Below are 21,109 nucleotides of genomic sequence, written 5' to 3'. Positions count from 1 at the left end.
TCTAGTGAGAGAAAGAAGCAAGTGGGCATGATGATAGCAAACAAATGGCCATGATCCAAGTGATGTCTGTCTTTGTGGGCCATGTTAAGGGATTTGAATATGACTAAGTACAAGAAGAAACCATCAGAGAAGAGTTTTACACAGAGGAGTGGCACGGTCTGATTTATGCTTTTAAAATATTCATGGTTGCTGTGTGGAAAATGAATTCTTACATGTCATGTTACAAATGCAGCTTGAAAATTATGTGATTAATCTCCTAGTCACCTGCAAAGCGTTGGAGACATGAGTGACATTATATGTACTGACAATAAAGGGTACTTTTCCTATCCCCAGCTGATAAATATATTTAACAAACTGTTCCTAGTTAAATAAAATGTACAATGTTTTCTTGTATCTAGGACATTTTTTCAAAAAGGATTTGTTTCTTTATGGTGATATTAATAACTAAAGAATTGAAAATTTACAATTCCAAAGCCTCTTGACAGGATAATAGCTTTTCAGTGGTTTAAAGGAGATTGTATTTTGTTCTATATGCATAAGTGATTACTATTTATTTCATTATAATCTGGCATATATATTGAATTTCCTACCCAGCAAGAGTTCTGTGAAGTTGCCTACCCTGAGCATTTAGTGAGGCCAGTTATTATATGAAGAATGAAATGACAGTAAGCAATAACAGAAAATGACCAAATAACTGCTTGATCGGGGGACTTTTTGACAGAACTGTATAGTAATAGAATATGCGTGTTTCCAGTTCTTTAAAATCTACTTTCTAAAAGAGTTTGGATTTTTTAAATCAACTTTAGTAATCAGACTTACATCTTTAATTGTGAACTGTTGAAACTCCTTGCAGTTCACATATTTGTAGCACCTGTAATTGTCAATTACATTCACGCACCATGACAAGTACAATATACTGCATTATCTCATTCAAACCTCACACACACACAGAGAGAAAATCCTATGAATATGGTGCTTTTATTTCTTCCATTTTGCAGATGAGAAATCTGAAGCTCAGAAACACTCCAAGGTCACATAGCTGAATATTGACAGAGATGCTTTATATTGCTTTTGATTTATGAATTTAAAAAAACACATGTAAAAGGGTAGTTGTTCATTGAACACAAAATGGAGACAAATAGAAGTGAAGGGTACTGGAAATAACATTGCATTGCTGGGACTAATACTTGAATATTCTTTCCTATGTTGCCCCTGGGTGTGAGACTAGATGAAGTATGTAACGGGCAGGGGGAGGAATTGTCAACTGGTTTTATCGTGTTGGACAAAATGTAAAATGGTCTGAATGAAACCTTTAGAACCCAGCTCTTATTTCCATTTTAGCACTAGGTCACCAAAGTGATGAGGTTTAGTAAATCTTAACATTTTGGGAGTGAAGAAACTGAATAAGAATCTAACAAAAGTTATGTAACATGACGTAGCACATATAAATTCAAAATGTCCACTAATATGAGGCTATCTAGAAAATTAATGTAGTCTACAGCCATATCACCCTGAACACGCCCAATCTCATCTGATGTTGGAAGCTAAACAGGGTCAGGCCTGGTTAGTACTTGGATGGGAGAAAATTATTATAGAACCTTCACTACGTAACATATAGAACAGTACAATATGATAATTCATAGTCCTGTATATATGTGACTGTTAAAAAGAATAAGGCAGATCCTTCTTGGAAAAACAAGGCATGTACAGGTCATATTATTGGGTAGTAAATAGTATATTAAAGATTGTGTTTAATTTCAGTGTTTTAAGTTGTTAATATTGGAGATTAAATTATGAAGAACCTTACCTTTTCCTCTCTACTAAACATTGCATGTACTTGGCCGGGCGCGGTGGCTCAAGCCTGTAATCCCAGCTACTTTGGGAGGCCGAGACGGGCGGATGGCGTGAACCCGGGAGGCGGAGCTTGCAGTGAGCTGAGATCCGGCCACTGCACTCCAGCCTGGGTGACAGAGCGAGACTCCGTCTCAAAAAAAAAAAAAAAAAAAAAAAAAAAAAAAAAAACATTGCTGTATTGGTTGAATTTTTATAAATGGCACGTTTTGACTGAAATAATGATTACAATCAATTTGACCTAAATTCTAAACTAAAGGTCAGATTTCTGCCACCTTCCTCTATGTTACCTGTATGTTTCTAAATGTTGTGCATATCTTTTAATCAAAGACTTTAAATTGTTTATTCCTGATACATTTCTATACTAACCAAATAAAATAGATGAATAAGCAGTTGTCAACTGGACATTCAAACTTCTTTAAAAATCAACTCTAGGACTGTTCTTGTTTCATAATTCACTTGGGTAGAGCACCACAGCTCAGGGAAAGCAAACCAGAGAAGAAAGGATTTTCCCTGAAATATACAGATAATGACCTCATTATCTATTTTAATTTGAAAACGTAGAGAGAGTCTGAGTTCTCCATTACTCAAATTCTATTTGAAGAAACCAAAATTAATAAATCATAGCTTAGTGAGCACAGCAATGCCTCTTTGCAAGTCATTGTAAGGGTTTCGTAGAGTTTTACTTCCCTTTTACTCCAGATCATACCTTGGCCTTTGTAAACTATTCCTTTTTAATCACCTTAGAGTCCACAGTTTCATGTTGAAATGTCTATCTGTGTAAATCCAAACTGTAGGGAGGAGTGAAATTTGAAAAGATCCTTCTTAAAAGCGCAATACGCTTTCAATAAATTGGATAAATATCTTTCTGGCACATGGAAATGGGAGCTACATGATGGGGGTGAGGGGAGAACAGTAATTTTCCAGCCTTATCTTCACATGTCTGAGTGCAATTAATACTGTAGAAAAGAGTATTGTTTGCAGTAATCTTGATTGCATTTTCCAGTGTCTAGCTCACTCCCTGTGCTCGATATTTATTACTACTGTCTTCAAAATTAAGAAGAAAAAAAAATCATTGTCTCTAATGGTAAAGTGGAGAGGACAAAAAGTAATGAAAATTTCCTCTTATGAAAAACAAAGTTCCTCCTATGGAGACAATAAACTTCAAGACACTTAATGCATAAGCAAATCAAGGAGCAATGCCTCTGTTATGTTGAAAAGCAGAAGTATAGCACTTTGTGTTTCACTTAGATTTTTTCTTTTTAAAGAAAACATTTTTAGCACATGCATGCTGTTGTTGCAAGCCTTGGAGATGAAACAGCTTCTGATTCAACCAAGGTTAAGAAAAAAAATATCTGGGAAAATGATTCTGGCTGCCTGGAAAATGCCATTTAACTGAAGATATGGAGTTCATCTCTTGAGTCTGGCATATGGGAATGTAGGTACAGTCATCTCAATGTCCACTAACCTTCCTGGAAACAAATAGCATCATTTGAATCCCTGAGGCTCTCCTGGAAAAATATGTATGTACTAGATTGTTTTATATTTCTGTTTGCTTTGATGTTGGATAAATTCTAGTAATGACCTTTTTTCTCAATAAAGGTATCCTAGATACATGGATCCTTGTCGCCTTCTACAATTGAGTCTTACATTTTAGATCCACTCTCTCTATTCCCCCTTTGCAAACTGAAGACATCAAACTTTTTATTGACTTAAGCAACCTGAGTCCAATTGCTGGAGCTTTCTCTCAGTTCTCACTATGATGTGCATATTTCCCAGATCTGTTCTCAATGCCCACTTAGAATTTGTCTGCCTTTTCTACCCCAAATAGATCCTAAACCTGAGACTCTGGGAAGGCAGATTCTCTCCCCAGATTTTGATGACAGCATAATGTGCCTTGTGAGGTGCTGGTGGCGTAAAGGAGAATCTTATTCCAATCAATGTGAGTTTTTAGGCCCAATTTTGAATCATCCATAAGCCAGTGGAGCAATGGAACAATGGCCACAGTTCTCATACATTCGTCCTATGACAACTGTCCTATGGAGAAAGGACTGAAAGTAACAAGTGAGAGTCAGTTGCTAGAAGGCCATTAGAAAAGCTCTCAATGGTGCAAGAAGTCAGCAAATATGTGATTGATACAAACAATTGATAGCATTGATTTTTTTTTAATTTTTTATTTTTTGTATGGGAGGTTAAGAGCAAGAGCTTTGGGGTCATACAGACTCCATTTCAAGGCCCTACTTCAAAAACTCTCCTTGCTCCTACAATTAACATGCAATAACTTAATAGTAACCACTTGATCAAATTTGAATGTTTCAGTGAGATAATATATGAAAACATTTGGCATGGTGCCTGGCCTAGTATATGCTCAATGAATGTCAATCATTGATTGGCATCCAGCAGTAGAAGTGAAATCACCATCATCATTCTAAATAGCATCACCAAATACCATGCTTCAGGTACAGTAAGAAAACCAGTGGAAGTAACAGAGAAGGATTTGTCTTTTTCAACCTTCCAGATAATCTGCACACTCATTCCCCATAGTTCATTGTCTCCCCATCCGTTTCTAATGGCTGGCACATGAAGTTCAATAAATCTCTACTGAATTAATGAAAAACTTGAGCATAATGGAGAAGTCAGTGGCTTGGAAAATGTGGAAATGAAATTTGGGTCATAAGTAAAACAACTAAGATCTGGTATCAGAAAGTCTGAGTGCTAAGTTTTCCTCTACTCTGTGCCAACAGGTGATCTTTAGTGATTCTTTTGAGATAGCTGAGCTCCAGCTTCCCTATCTGCATAATGTGTGTTGCGGGGGTTACCTGGGAGAAAAATGAGATGCAGTGTGTGACAGTGCTATGTAACTTCTCAGGATTTTGTAGTGATTTATGTTGTGAATCATGTACGGTGAGTAAGAGTGTATGTGTGTATCTGTAAATGCACACACAAACACACTTATTACACATATACACACACATATGGCTGGCTAAAGACAAGGCAATCTAAAATCAGATAAGTGCCAATAGTTCATATTGGGAAGAGATGGATAAAAATGGAGCAAAAGGATTAAAGTTCCTGTCGACTGGTAAACAAAATTGAAACAGGGCCTATGAAAAATAATCAGGTAAAGAGAAAACATACTCAGCACTACAGTTTGCCAATTGCCCTCTGATCTTGAATTCCAGCTATCAGAAATTCAATGACAGCAGCCTGCTCCCCAACACCTTAATCCTTCCCACATTTGCTCCTGGGCTGGATTACTGCCCTTGGGACATGTCATTTCTGTCTTGCATTGAACCACCGCCAAATATACTGGTGGGAGCGTTAGTCCTGTTTTCTTCCACACCTGGTGAACGGTTTTGTCAATAATTTCAAAGGTCTTATTATCAGATGACCATAATAGTGTGGTGCTACCTAAAGATGAATCTGTGCTTTGTTTTACCTAATGTCTCACTTTCTATTAAAAAATCAGACCACAGTTATCACACTTTCACAACATGATATAGTCAGGTTCATTTACCCTTTACTTGTTTCTGAGGCAAATGTTAGAATAACCCAGGACAAGATTTGGAAATTAGCAAGTTTTTCACGGCTTTCTGTCGGTCATTTCATAGGGATTCAACTCTATCACTGCTGGGTACCTTGTACAATGCCAAATTCACATCCTTCAAGGTGGTAGCAGAATGACCATTGGTTTAGAATCTTATTCAGTATATAGACTATCAGTCTACCATTAGATGAGATGGCACGGGAAAGCTGGCTTGGGTCATTTGCTTACAAATATTCAGCTGGAAATCTAAGGATGCTGTAATTTTTAAAGCAGACAGGCAGATATGTGCAGTATTTGCCAGTGTAGGCTCCTTCTACACTGCTTACATTCCTGACTTATCTCTGCTGTCTTCTAGCCACATGACCTCAGGCAAGGTCATTATCCTTTCCAAGCCTCAGTTTCCTCTTCTCTAAAATGGTAATAGCAATCATACCCACTGAAGAGAGTTGTTATGAGAATTAAATTAGATACAAGTAGGTAAAGAACCTAGCACAACGCCTAGGTTGAAAAATGTTGGTGGTGGTTATTACAAATATTTCTATCAATAAAGCAATGCCACTTGTCTTACATCAGTCCCCGGATAGTTGCATTTAATATTACTCCAGGCCCTACAAGCATAACTAAAAACTATGGCAACTCAGTAGTTTGTTGAACTTAATTGAAAAATCAGTGAAATGTTTTAAATGACTCCATTTAAACATTGGTACAATTTTTTCTTTAAGAAACCACTCTAAAATGGAGGCCTTTCATTGATAGACACAATGCAGCAAAACCCAGTGAAATTCAATTACCTCTTGATTGGGTCGGGCAAGCCAAGAAGAGAATTTTACATTTGAAATTAACAAATTGAATTTGGTACCTTTTGCAGCTTCAGCAATTGCTCCCTGACTAGTTCCTCACAAGATCAGAGGTGGCCCCGTCAGCATCCATATTCTGTTGAATGACATGCTCTGTTTAGAAAATTTTTTCCTTGTTTAGATTCTGAATGAATATTTGCTTCCAAAGTTATTACAGCTACAAAACACATGCTGACTATACACTTTCCCCCAAAATACAAAATATATGTATTTATACATATATGTAATTGTTGCTTAAAAGAACTTATATATAATTTATAAATAAATATATACGTATTTATACATATATATGCCTTTTGCTTATAAGAACTTATAAAGTTCTTATATATAAGCTCTTTTAAGCAACAGTTTTATATATGTGTGTATATACATATGTGTATATATCTCTATATATAGATACACACATATATACACATACATGTGTGTATATATATACACATAAGTGTGTGTGTATCTATATATAGATACATACACATATATATATATTTTTTTATCCCAGTATGGCTGGTAAGCTAAATATCCAGCTATATATCATCAGTATTAATAAGATCTTTTAGTAGTTTTTTTGCCTTATTAAGATAAGCACAATTAATAATTTCTTTAAGTCAACATGGTAAGTCAGCAATAGGCAAAATATTGCTATTCGGCTGACTGCATATTTTAAAAAATATTTTATTCTCTCCCTCCCTACTGTCCCCACCACACACAACGATTGCAGACCTAGTTTGTGCATGTCAGCTGAAGGAATAGGTGCATTGGAGACATGCTGATCCTAGGTGCAGCCTGGCACCTGGAAAGCATCAGGTGCAGATAATTGCAACAGGTGACATTTTTTTTTTGTTTTGCATACTGTTTATTCTAAGAAGATCTTTCTAATCTTTGTCTGCAGATTAAGGCCAAAATCTATAATTTGGCCACCTGGCCAACAAGGCTCCACAATGGGGGCCCTCAGCTACTTTTCCACCCCATCCTGCACCACCATTCCCTTTCCCACCCTCTTCCAGTTTCCCAAGCCACATTGTATTCCCCCATGTGTTACACCCTTTGCCGATGCAGGAGCTTGGTACATGTTCTTTCGTCTTTTCTAAGCTTCATTGGGACATCATTCACATACCATACAATTTGCCCATTTAAACTGTACAATTCTCCCATCCTCCACCCAGTCCTAAGCAAACACTAACCTGCTTTTTGTCTCCATAGATTTACCTATTCTAAACATTTTATAGAAATGGAATCATAGAATATGTGGTCTTTTGTGACTAGCTTCTTTCACTGAGCATAATGTTTTCAAGACTTATCCATGTCGTAACATGTATCAGTACTTTATTTTTATTAACAAATAATATTCTGTTATATGAATAAACTACATCTTATTTATTCATTCATCAGTCAATAGACATTTCAGTTGTTTCTCCTGTTTGGCTATTATGAATAATGTTGCTATGAACACTCTTGTACAAGATTTTGTATTGACAAATGTTATCATTTCTCTTGGGTATGTATCTAGGAGTGGAATTGCTGGAATGGGGTCATATTATAACTCCATATTTAACTACCTGAAGAACTGCCAGACTGTTTTCCAAAGTGACCGCAGCATTTTACCTTCTCCCTAGCAACATATGAAAGTTCCCATTTCTCTACATCCTTACCAACACTTTTAATTCCAATCTTATAATCTTTCTTTTTATAGTCACCCTAGTGGATGTGAAGTAGTATCTCATTGTGCTTTCTTTCTTAACTTTTGATCTGGGTAATTCCTATTATCTTTAAAGCTCCAGCCTAAAAGTCATTTCCATAGGGAATCTTACCTTGGCTACTCCACCCCCAGACTAGCCTCAGGTTCCTCTCAGAAAACCTGTCTTTTCTCTCTAAACTTTAAGTTCAACATGGACAGGCACCATTCCAGCTCTTCTTTATTCCCCGCGCTAGCCCCAGCATCTATTTATTTATTTATTTATTTATTTATTTTGAGACGGAGTTTGGCTCTTGTTGACCAGACTGGAGTGCAATGGCCCGGTCTCGGCTCACTGAAACCTCTGCCTCCCAGGTTCAAGTGATTCTCCTGCCTCAGTCTCCCGAGCAGCTGGGATTACAGGTGCCTGCCACCACGTCTGGCTAAGTTTTGTATTTTTAGTAGACATGAGGTTTCACCATGTCGGTCAGGCTGGTCTCAAACTCCTGACCTCAAGCAGTCTGCCTGCCTTGGCCTCCCAAAGTGCTGTGATTACAGGCGTGAGCCGCGGCACCCGGACACATCTAGCTATTATGTGAACTATAAAGTCGTTAAAAGTGTATTAAGTCAATGCCACATCTTTTTAAATAATGAGAAAAAGTGTGTATTATCTGAAAATCACCTGCATCAGAATGATTGACATGATTACCTTTTAAATCCATTTCATTTTTCAGTATTTCTACAGGCAAAACTATTGAAGAATATTCCAATATCACTGGCAAGGGTAGGAAAGGGGCTCTACAATATAACCACAATGAATGCTTCTGTTGTCCTGAATTTTGTTGGAGCTGTACACATTTATGTTTGTTAAGAAAGCCGGGCGCGGTGGCTCACGTCTGTAATCCCAGCACTTTGGGAGGCCGAGGGGGGCGGATCACGAGGTCAGGAGATCGAGACCATCCTGGCTAACACAGTGAAACCCCGTCTCTACCAAAAATACAAAAAACTAGCCGGGCGAGGTGGTGTTCTCCTGTAGTCCCAGCTACTTGGAGGCTGAGGTAGGAGAATGGCGTGAACCTGGGAGGCGGAGCTTCCAGTGAGCCGAGATCGCGCCAATGCACTCCAGCCTGGGCGACAAAGCGAGACTCCGTCTCAAAAAAAAAAAAAAAGAAAGAAAGAAAGAAAGAAAAAAAAACAGAAAAAGGATTTTTGTGGGAAAGTGCAATATACAGTACAAGCAAAAACAAATGGACTTGAGAAATAAGGAACTGAAGGGGATTGGATTTTCCTGCTTTAGCTGTGAGCTAGGCATACCCCTAGAGCTTTCAATTCAGTAGATCTGAGATGGGGCCCAGGAATATACATTTTTAACATAGTCCCTAGTAATTCTAATGTCAGAGGTCCATAAGCTTCACTTTAAAAATAAATATATCCTAATGTCTTCATTATTTAACATAAACAAGTCAATGTAGAAGTTTAAAAATCAGGCTCCGGAGTTTGATGCAGATTTAAACCCCTGGACTGACATTTACTAACTATGTGGCTTAGAACGAATTACTTAATCTTTCTAAGACTTAGTTTCTGGCCCATAAGAAATGCCCCAATGTGTTAATAGCTATTGTTATGTTATTATCATTATTATCTTAATTGGAAGATGATGTGCACAACGAATCTGTTGTTTTTTTTTTCTTTTCTATGTCAACTTTTATTTTAGATATGGGAGTACATGTGCAGGTGTGTTACTTGGGAATATTGCACCCAGGCAGTGAGCATAGTACCCAATAGGTAGCTTTTCAACCCATGTCCTCTTCCCTCCCCACTCTAGTACTCTGCAGTGTCTATTGTTCCTATGTTTATGTCCGTGTGTGCTTCATGTTTAGCTCCTACTGATAAGCAAGAACATGCATATTTAGTTTTCTGTCCCTGCCTTAGTTTGCTTAGGATTATGGCCTCCAACTCCATTCATGATACTGTAAATGATGTAATTTCATTCTTTTTTTACAGCTACATAGTATTCCGTGGCGTATATGTACCACATTTTCTTTATGTAATCAACCATTGATGGGCACCTAAGTTGATTCTATGTCTGTGCTATTGTAAGTAGCATGGCCATGAACATGCAAGTGCATGGGTCTTTTTGGTATAATGTTCTATTTTCCTTTGGGTATATACCCAGTAATGGGATCGCTGGGTCAAATAGTAGCTCTGTTTTAAGTTCTTTGAGAAATCTCCAAAGTGCTCTCCATGGTGGCTAAGTGCATAAGTGTTCCTTTTTCTCTGCAGTCTTGTCAGCATCTGTTGGTTTTGACTTTTTAAGAATAGTCATCCTGACTGGCGTGAGATGTTATCTCATCATGGTTTTGATTTGCATGTCTCTGATGATTAGTGAAGATGAGTATTTTTTAATGATTTTTGGGCCACTTCTATGTCTTTTTTGTTTGTTTGTTTGTTTTGTTTTTTTGAGACGGAGTTTCACTCTTGTTGCACAGGCTGGAGTGCGATGGTGCGATCTCGGCTCATGGCAACCTCTGCCTCCCGGGTTCAACCGATTCTCCTGCCTCAGCCTCCCGAGTAGCTGGGATTACAGGCATGCGCCACCACGCCCGTCTAATTTTATATTTTTAGTAAAGATGGGGTTTCTCCATGTTGGTCAGTCTGGTCTCGATCTCCCAACCTCAGGTGATCCACCCCACCTCAGCTTCCCAAAGTGTTTGGATTACAGGCATGAGCCACCACGCCCAGTCCTATGTCTTTTTTTGAGAAGTGTCTATGTCTTTTGCTCATTTTTAATGGGGGCTGTTCATTTCTTTCTTGTTGATTTGTTTAAGTTCTTTATAGGTTATAGATATTGGGCCTTTGTCAGATGCGTAATTTGTGAATATTTTCTCCGGTCCTGTAGGTCTTTTCATGATTTCTTTTCCTGTGCAGAAACTCTTCAGTTTAATTAGGTCCCACTTACCAATTTTTGTTTTTGTAGCATTTGCTTTTGAGGACTTAGCCAAAAATTATTTGCCAAGACCAATGTTGAGAAGGGTATTTCCTAGGTTTTCTTCCAGGATTTTTATAGTTTGAAGTCTTACATTTAAATCTGTAATCCATCTTGAGTTAATTTTTTTATATGGTGAAAGGTAAGAGTCCAGTTTTATTCATTCTTCTTCACATAGCTAACCATGTATCCCAGCACCATGTACTGAGTAGGGAGTTCTTTTTCCATTGCTTGTTTTTGTCAACCTTGTCAAAGATCAGATAGTTTTAAATGTGTGGTTTTATTTCTGAGTTTTTTATTCTGTTCCATTGGTCTATGTGTCTGTTTTGTACTAGTACCATGCTGTTGTGGTTGCTCTAGCCTTGTGGTATAGTTTTAAGTTGGGTATTGTGATGTCTCCAGCTTTGTTCCTTTTGCTTAAGACTGTTTTGGCTATTCAGGCTCTTTTTTTGGGTTCCATGTGAATTTTAGAATAGTGGTTTTTTTTGTTTTGTTTTGTTTTGTTTTGTTTAATTCTGTGAAGAATGACATTGGTAGTTTAGTAGGAATAGAATTTAATCTGTAAGTTGCTCTGGGCAATAGGGCTATTTTAGTGATACTGATTCTTCCAATCCATGAACATGGAAAGTATTTCCATTTATTTGTGTCATCTCTGATTTCTTTCAGCAGAGTTTTATACTTCTCCTTGTAGGGATCTTTCACCTCCTTATTTAGTTGTATTCCTAGGCATTTTATTTTCTTTGTTACTATTGTAAATGAGATTGTGCTCTTGATTTGACTCTCAGTCTGGACATTATTGGTGTATAGAAATGCTACTGATTTTTGTACACTGATTTTATATCAAAAATTTCCTAAAATCATTTATCAGTTTTAGTAGGCTTTTGGTAGATTATTTAGAATTTTCTAGACAGAAAATTGTATCATCAGCGAAGAGAGAGAGTTTGACTTCTTTTCCTATTTGGATGCCTTTTATTTTTTTCACTTGCCTGAGTGCTCTGGCTAGGACTTCTACCAAATCCATTTTAAAGGGATTGAGTTTTGTTTAGTAAGAAAAATACTTCCTAAGCACAAGTTGGAATTATGAGGTTCGTGATTGGCTTTATCATAACTGTTACTTTTATAGTTAATTTTCCAAGTGGCACTTTATTGTTATAAATAAGCCTCAGTCATATCTTTTTGCAAGTGTCTCCCTAATTATCATTTCTGAATAAAAATTTTGGCCTCTATGTTAAATCACAGTTCGCAACTTAGTTCCAGTTCACACCCTGAGCTATTATATTGGCTATAACACGTCTTCCTTAGGTGTTATTTACTGAGCTGAAACTATTGCCCAAAGCATCTTATTTTGTCTGTATCCAGTAAATTATTGAGCCTGCACGCTATCCTGATAGAGTTTACTCACTAAAATAGAAGTTATAAAAGTTCAATCAAAATACGATCTATCAGCCATCTTACAGAACCAAGAATGTGCAATCATTTATCCAACTACTATTTGCTCAGTGCCTTAAAAATGTCAGGTGTTTGGGATCACAGAGAAAAAGAAAACCAAGATTCCCACTATCATGGAGAAATGATATTCACAGTTGCGTGGGCAGTGGAGACTGAAAAAAAAAAAAAAAAGGTAATCAAATTCATTATCAAGACAGCTTTATCTGGCAGTGAGTGCTATGAATGACATTAAATAGAGTGATGTAATAGAAAATGCCTAAAGGAAAGGAGCTCCTTTTGATTAATGGCAGGAAAAGGCTCTCATCTCTCAGGAGATGTTGAGCTGATGCCTGAATGCCAAGGAGGCAGCCATGGGAAATGTCAGGGGGCAGAGTGATTTAAGAAAAGAGAACAGTCAACAACAAGACCTGGAGACAGGACCATGTTTGTCATAACTGAGAAACAGAAAGCAGGCCAATGTAGTTGAAACAGGGTGATAGAGGACAGAGCAGCAGGGGTGGAGGCTGGAGATACAGTTAGGGGCACCAAGGTAAGGCCTAGTGAGCCCTGTTAAAGAGAGAAAGCACTGAAGAATTTCAGCAGGGGGATGCCTTAGTCTAATTTATCACGATTTCAGGTTCCCTTTCCTCTTCCCTCCTCCCCTCTACCTAAGGTTAAATGATGATTAGCTGCAATATTGATTTCCACATTTCTAGCTATAATGCCTGTAAATTTCTTAATGAATATGTTACATAGGCACGCACTAAAACTCCCAGATCACATCCCATTTTGCTTTAGAAGATGTAGACACAAGTCATCTATTTTCATCTTCATTGCATTTAAAGAATGTCTCCTTAAATCTGGCAATTTAGGTTGCACCAGGTGACGTTTGAGGTGCCCACCTGCGAGGGAAAGGAACGGCAGAAGCTGGCATTGATTGGTGACTCCTCGTCTTCAGCAGAGTTCTTCGTCACTGTCGCTGTCTTCGCCTTCCTCTACTCTTTGGCCGCCACTGTCGTTTACATTTTCTTCCAGAACAAATACCGGGAAAACAACCGGGGCCCACTCATTGTAAGTGGTTTTCTTTTTCAAATAACTTTTTCTGTTCCTTCTAATTTTTTTTACTAATGCTTGCAGGACTTTGGAGTTACCTGAGCCCTTGGGGTAGGTGTTTGAAAGGAAATCACATTTTTTTTATCCAAATCTCTTGAAGCTACAACAAAGACATGATGTCTGTCAATCTCTTGTGCTCCTGGGCTGGGAAAGTATCACCTGACTTGCTAGAAACCCCTCTGAGATAAATGATCAGAAATCTCATGAGATCAAGGAAAGAGCAGTGAAGCTTGCTGTAGATTTATTTATAATTCCAGCATTATGGAGTTAGTCAACCATTTTTCTGATTATTTAGACAGTGTGACCTGTGCTCATTTGAAATATGTTGTTCCCTTAGTATATAGAATAGGCATATATTAATAATTGTTTAGTTTGAAAATGGAGTTCTTCATCTCTGTATATCTATCTATCTATGTCTTTTTCCTACCAATTCCTTACCCTAAACCTCACTTTCTGTTGACTTATACAATGGTCCAAGGACTATATAAGTGAAATCAATATAGCCCAGCATTTCTAAACATAAACACAAACACATATACACCTAGGGGGACACAAAACCTTAAGAGGGTACCTAGGCTGGATAATTTTAAGGAGATAAATTTTAAATTTCACCCTTTACGTGTGCATTTGCCCAAACTCTATCTTCCTGAGAATGTCCTGTATCAAAAAAGATTTTGCTGTCGTCTTTCTTAATCAACTACTCCATTTTACAAAAGAAAAGTATGCTTATTTAGCAACTCAAGTCTTACTACACAGTACATTTACAGAATATAAAACATTTGGGACACTGAAAAGGGGACCATTGAAATATTGGTGTTGGTGTTGACAAAAGTGAGTGATTCTGATGCCTGACTAATACACTTTTTTGGATATAAGGAGGTTTACTATTTTTTGGCTTTCAATACAATTAAAAATTCTAGTACGCTCATCAGTTGATTGATAATTAAAAAATAATTTTTGGTGACAGGTTACTATGTGATGTGGGACATATAACTCAAAAAGAAAGTAATAAATCGTATTGCTATAACAAAACTCCATTTGTTCTCATTTATGCAAGCAAGCTTTCTCAGCATTTACATCTAAAAAAGGAAAAATGGAAACTAAATTTATGCTGAATCATGTACTATTCTGTAAATAAATAATATTTGTCAAAAAAATTACATATTAACTGCTAAGGCTTGAATATGGTTTATCCCCCACCAAAACTCATGTTGAAGCTTGGTCTTCAATGTGGCAGTGTTAGGAGGCAGTGCTTTTGAAAGCCGGTTAGAGGACTTAGATGAGTTAATGTCTTTCTTGAGAGACTGCATTAGTTCTCATAAGACTGTATTAGTTCTTGTGAGAGCAGGTTGTTATGAATTGAGTCCACCTCTTTTGTCTTCTATCCCTTTTCCCACATACCCAGTTCCCCTTTCATTTATCTGCCATGTTTTGACACAGCACAAGGCCCTCACCACAAGCCACCAGACATGGCTTTCCAATCTTGAACTTCCCAGCCTGTAGACTATGTGCTAAATAAACCTCTTTTCTTTATAAATTACCCAGTATCAGGTACTCTGTTATAGCCATACGAAATGTACTAAAACAGCCTGTTCATCTAAGAATTGTAAATTTTCAATAAAATTTTTACTTATTATTTTATTTTATTGAGGCAGAGTCTCATGCCACCACCCAGGCTGGCGTGCAGTGGCATAATCACAGTTCACTCCACCTCCAAGGCTCAGATGATCCTTCCACCTCAGTCTCCCAAGTAGCTGGGACAACAGGTGCATGCCACCACACCCAGCTAATTTTTGTATTTTTTGCAGAGACAAGGTTTCATCATATTTTTTGCAGAGATAGGGTCTCAAATTCCTGGACTCAAGTTATCTTCCTGCCTCGGCCTCCCAAAGTGCTGAGATTACAGGCATAAGCCACTGTACCTGGCTACTTTTTAAATTTAATAATTACATATTAAATTTATAATATATTTTTGTTGTTTTGGAAAATTATGCATTAATAATACTTGTAATGATCACTCAACCCAAAAGACATTTAATACTTAAACTCTTAGGATCACAAGTAATTAAACAGTTAACTTAAATCTGTATATATATTTTTGTGGCCAAAGAAAAATAATAGGGTAATTAATAATATGCTTTCCAGAAAAAAAATTATATCATCCTATAATTCTGTGAGGGAAGTATAATAAAAATACAAATTCAAAGAGAACAAAAGGAAGATATAAAATTTCCACCTGTTAAATAACTTGTTAATTATAAGAGAATATCTGTTAATTATAACAGAATATCAAGTAACTGTTCCATTGGATACCTTTAAAAATTGATACAATAATTTTACTTTAAATATCAATTTTTTTTTCTTTTTTTTTTTGAGACAGGATCTTACTGTCACCCAGGCTGGTGTGTAGGGGAAGAATCTCGGCTCACTTCAACCTTCACCTCCTGGGCTCAATTAATCCTCCCACCTCAGCCTCCCAAGCTCCCAAGTAGCAGGGACTATAGGCACACACCACCACACTCAACTAATTTTTTGTATTTTTTGGTACAGACAAGATTTTGCCATGTTGCCCAGGCTGGTCTCAAACTCCTGGATTCAAGCAATCTACCAGCCTCGGCCTCCCAAAATGCTGGGATTACAGGCGTGAGCCACCACTCCCAGCCTAATACATTCAATATGCCAGAAATTACTTTCTTTGCAGCTATTTGAACTTTCAATAAAAACAAAATTAGATGCCAACTTTATACAACTAGGGACATAGTTTTTTACATTATTTTGGGGAGTATGTGAGTAAAATAAATTTTGCAAATCTCTATTGTAGAGATCTGAACCTTAAAATAATAAATTTTGAAGGATAACTGGGAGAATTCTCTGTTTTTAGAAATTTGTTAAGTTTGAAGGGACTAGAAAATGTTCAGATGTGCAACACTTTAATATGTTAACTTAAAAAAAGAGTAACGAAACCGAATTTGAAATTTTGGGCAAGTGTTTTTTTATTTTTATTTTTATTTTTTCTATCTCAAATTTGAGTTAATAGTCTTAATGATTTCAAAGCCTGTAATCCCAGCACTTTGGGAGGCCGAGACAGGCGGATCACGAGGTCAGGAGATCGAGACCATCCTGGCTAACACAGTGAAACCCCATCTCCACTAAAAAATACAAAAAAATTAGCCAGGCTAGGTGGCGGGTGCCTGTAGTCCCAGCTACTCAGGAGGCTAAGGCAGGAGAATGGCGTGAACCCGAGAGGCAGAGCTTGCAGTGAGCCGAGTTGGCACCACTGCACTCCAGCCTGGGCAACAGAGCCAGATTCTGTCTCAAAAAACAAAACAAAACAAAACAAAACAAAATGTCTTTAACAGAGTCACCAAACTTGGGCTTATCCCCACCACGATGTACAAATGGACATACCTAAGAGATTGCCATGCATATAGCATAAATCCAACATGCATGTTTATTTCTGGATCCCATATTAACACACTCACAGAATTTTTAAGTCTGAGGAAATATCCTGACTTCTAAACAGAAGAAGTTAATACAGCTAATCCACACATAAAGTGGGGGAAAAAACTATTTTATTGTATAAAACCACATTCTACTCATATAGAATCATCTTGTAAAGGCGTGCTGCTTTATCTCTATGTAAACAGTCTTTCCCGTTAAGCGAGATATGATGAAATCCTGAATTGTGTAATACAATGGTAGGTTTTGTTTCATTATGTCATGGGAGGAAGGATCAGAGAGAGATAATTCTAGTAATCAAAAAAGAAAAGTCTCCTAGATGAAACTTCTGTGATATTAAAAAGCCGAAGTGCTCATTACTTAGCAGATAAAAGTTAATTTATAAATGAGCCTGAATCATAGGAGTCACAGAGGCAGATTGCCCGTAGATCAGCAGGATGCCATTGTAGCTGCAAAGAGCAAACCACATCGATTAAAATCCTACCATGATGAAGCTGTGATTGGGGAAGTAAGAGGTGCTATGACACCATTTGTGAAGAGCAGGTTTAAGCAGATTCACAGTGTGAGCAATGTCTCAAGACGGTGGTGCATACTTAAGAAAACTTTCAAATACTAGAAAAGCATTTGTTCAGATGTTCACAATAGTTTTCCTTGTTTAAAACCCATCCTCTTTATTCACAAAGATGGCTACTGTATTAGTCCATTCTCACACTGCTATAAAGAACGACCTGAGACTAGGTAATTTCTAAAGAAAAGAGGTTTAATTAACTCACAGTTCTGTATGGCTAGGGAGGCCTCGGGAAATTTACAATCATGGTGGAAGGCACCTCTTCATAGGGTGGCCGCAGAGAGAAGTGAGCAAGAGAGGAACTACCAAACACTTATAAAACTATCAGATTTCGTGAGAACTCACTCACTGTCATGAGAACAGCATGGAGGGAACCACCCCCATGATCCAATCACCTCCCACCAGGTCTCTCCCTCAACACCTGGGGATTACAATTCTAGATGAGATTTGGGTGGGGACACAAAGCCTAACCATATCAACTACTGATCATTATTTGGGCAACTTTATTTTGGTTACCATCTATTTTTTGTTGTTGCTTTGTTTCTAACCAAACACACACTTTAAAAAGAAATTATGTAATTTGTGATTCTTCAAGTCAAATTTTGAACATGAAACTACAAAATTGCTGTAATAGGTGAACATAAACTAACTCAAGCAGTTTAAGAAATCAAATACTCTTCCAAGGTAGTTCACATCAAAAAATTAACACATTTTCATCTCAATTTATAGTCCTCTGGGACATGACATTATACATGCTGCACAAATAAAATTAATGTTGTAGGGAAGTGACAAGGACGATAATAACTATAACATCAACCGATATTGATTGGGTTTCTACTGTGTGTTGTGTTGAGCTAATACTCAAGACAACTCTAGTTTATATTATTATTCATGTTTATAGATGAGAGAAGGGAAGCTTAGAGCAGATACCAACTCTGCCTGGTTGCATCACTTATAGGCAGAAGGTTCAGAGTGTGGGCCCAAATCCAGAGCACAATTCATAACCACCATGCAAGAGGCCCAAGATCCTGATAGCCAATGTGCTATAGAAGTTAGAGGGGTGGAGATGGGTAAGACAAATTGGTATTGTTTTACTCTAGAAGCAAATAAATCAATCTCATAATCCCTAGGCTCTTTTGCTCATTTGACTGTCATGGAGGATTTTATTTTGTTTGCCTCCAGAATCCATCTGGAGTTATGGAATGACAGCCATGCATCTGTCGTACTAGAACTACTAGAGGGTTCTGCTTGTGAGTGCCATTTATCTGACTTGCAAATAGAAGATGCCAATGAGGGAAAACAAACTTTAAAATGGCCAGGATAAATGTGTATTGTGAATCACAGGTTATCAGGATTTGTTCCTATGCATTTCCAAGCAGTTGTGAGCAGTTTCAGGCAGACTGGAGCCACGATTATCAATAGCTACTGGAAATTTTTTTTCTACTGAATATATATGACAAGATTGCCCACCTTTAAGTAAAAATGAGAATCTGAATGCCTTTAGAAGTAACACAATTGTTAATGATGCTGAATGATATAATAGTGAGAAAATTGGGCCAAAGAAATCAGCCAGCTACTGTATGTCACTACAGTAAATGTCTTCTTGTACAGATAAATAAATATCAGTTCTCAGAAAGCAGAAATGGCCATGCGAATGGCGCATGATTGTGAAATTGAAATGTCATATCAGGTTATATCATTTTTTCATGTTCCTTGGAGTCTAGTTTTAAAGCCAATCTCCTGCCTAGGTTACTGTGACAGGATGTTCTGAGCCATTTTCAGATCTCAAGTCAAATAATGAGGATTTAGTTTCCTTCCATATTAATGTAAAGTAGATTTTTAAAAGCAACTTATCTTACAAGGCTGACAGAATGCTTGAATGCTCTAAGAATGAGCATATTAATAAATACCATCTCATGTTTCAGTGAATATGTATTGCAAGAGTTTTGGCTTAAAGTAACTTCTCTGGGAATTAGGAAGAATCTTAAAGAATCTTTAAGATTTTGTGTAAAAGAAAGAGGCTATGTTATTCAAACTCTCCTCCCATAAAGGAGACCAGGTTGACCCAAGGCAGTTTATGGGACCAGGAGTGTTTACCAATGGCAAGCACACAGTGGTATCATGGCTCACCTTTGTTTCATGCCCAGTGCCTTCCGCATATTTTCATATTTCCCCATCTAGCCTCAAAACAATCCTGGGAGAGAAGTAGTGCAATGAGAATTAGCCCTATTCTGCAGATTCAATTTAACTCCTCTTTAGTGAGCACTAGACATTGGAAAATAAGTCCCTGGGACGTTAGAAACCTTGCTGTTGTCAGGGAAGAAGTTAATAGCCGAGCAAGGGCATGAACTGTTAGTCCAGTGATCTTCAGGGTAGTGGCTAATTTATGGGGTGCTGAATTGCAATCTTCTTGTGTGAAATATTATTTAACAGGTGGAAGCTGTTACTTCACATGTAGAATGGTATCAATAATAATGCACACATCACATGAGTGCAGTAGGGAAAGGAAGAGTTAATGCCTGAAAAACACTTCACACAGGGAAATGCACACAGTAAATGATAAATTAATGGTATCTGATTGTAGCACTATTATTATCATTAATTTCAATTATTCTCCTGCCCATTACTGGGTAGTCCCTTAGTCCCACAAAGGAAAATTGCAGACGCCTTCCTTTGATTGATTGCTGCTCTCACAGCTCTATCTTCCTCCAGTCTTTCTATCCCAAGCACCTTCTTATCCCCAACTCCCCAAGGATAGAGCTTAACTCAGGACTACTTCTAAGATCACAATTGCTAGGTTGAACCATCCAATTAACCTTTGTGTTTCTTGAATCCCACTCCATTAGATGACTAGGAGGTAGACTTCTAATTTCCCCAAACAAAATAAGGTTTCTCCTTTTGAACTATAGGCTGGGGCCAACACTAAGGGAAGAAAACAAGAGAAACAGATACAGAGCTGGATGCTCAAATAATCAAATGCTCTTTCCTATCAGCTACACCTTTGTTTGGGTATAATTAGATACAGAAATCAGATTTTGCAGTCTCTGAGCTATACAGAAAATGCTGAGAAAGCGCTCTCTCTTCTCCCCTTCGCTCTCTCCCTCTCCCCAATTCCCCTCTATCTTCTCCTTTCCTCTTCTCTCCTCATTTCTCTCCCCATTGTCCTCTCTCCTCTTTATGTCAGTTCCATTTCATGTCTATTTTATTTTAATAGGTAATAAGTATCTTCAACAGGCCAAGCAACGTGTATTTATGGGAGAATTAAAAGCATTTAGTCTGCTGAGGAACATTATTGAATCATTAAATCATTGTAACTCTCCTACAAATGGCTTGCTAGGGGTATGTAGACGGGCTTTGGTAACCTAGAGGAGGAGGTGTATAATCTTGCCTAGAAGTGAGGGCACGCTCTCTTCAGGTCTCTGTGCTGTGGACTTGCCGTAAAGACAACTCGAGAGCATCTTGAGGTTGGTGAGCAAGGTAAATGAAGGACCTTGTTTTTGAAGTTCTGCCCCAGGAACAGTGTATTTGATGATAAACATAATATCATTTGAAGCCCCAAAAGTGTATGAGTATATTGTTAGTCATAGACACACCTATCAGAATCTGACACTGATTTGTCGTGGATGGG

At 37.6% G+C, this 21,109-nt stretch overlaps 1 protein-coding gene across 2 annotated transcripts in view; it reads left to right on the top strand.

Annotated features, from left to right (window-relative positions):
* Nucleotides 1-21,109, top strand: part of SYNPR (synaptoporin) — a 328,630-nt gene that overhangs the window by 264,708 nt on the left and 42,813 nt on the right. For both annotated transcript variants that reach the window (XM_017955335.2, XM_003894227.3), the window contains one exon: nucleotides 13,214-13,412. In XM_017955335.2, coding sequence (XP_017810824.1) covers nucleotides 13,214-13,412 — 199 coding nt within the window. The remainder of the gene's footprint in view (nucleotides 1-13,213; nucleotides 13,413-21,109) is intronic.

The sequence above is a fragment of the Papio anubis genome, chromosome 2 (assembly GCF_008728515.1).
Source record: "Papio anubis isolate 15944 chromosome 2, Panubis1.0, whole genome shotgun sequence".
NCBI classification, from domain to species: domain Eukaryota; kingdom Metazoa; phylum Chordata; class Mammalia; order Primates; family Cercopithecidae; genus Papio; species Papio anubis.
The sequence above is the reverse complement of the archived record's forward strand: the minus strand, read 5'-3'. Positions and strand labels throughout refer to the sequence as shown.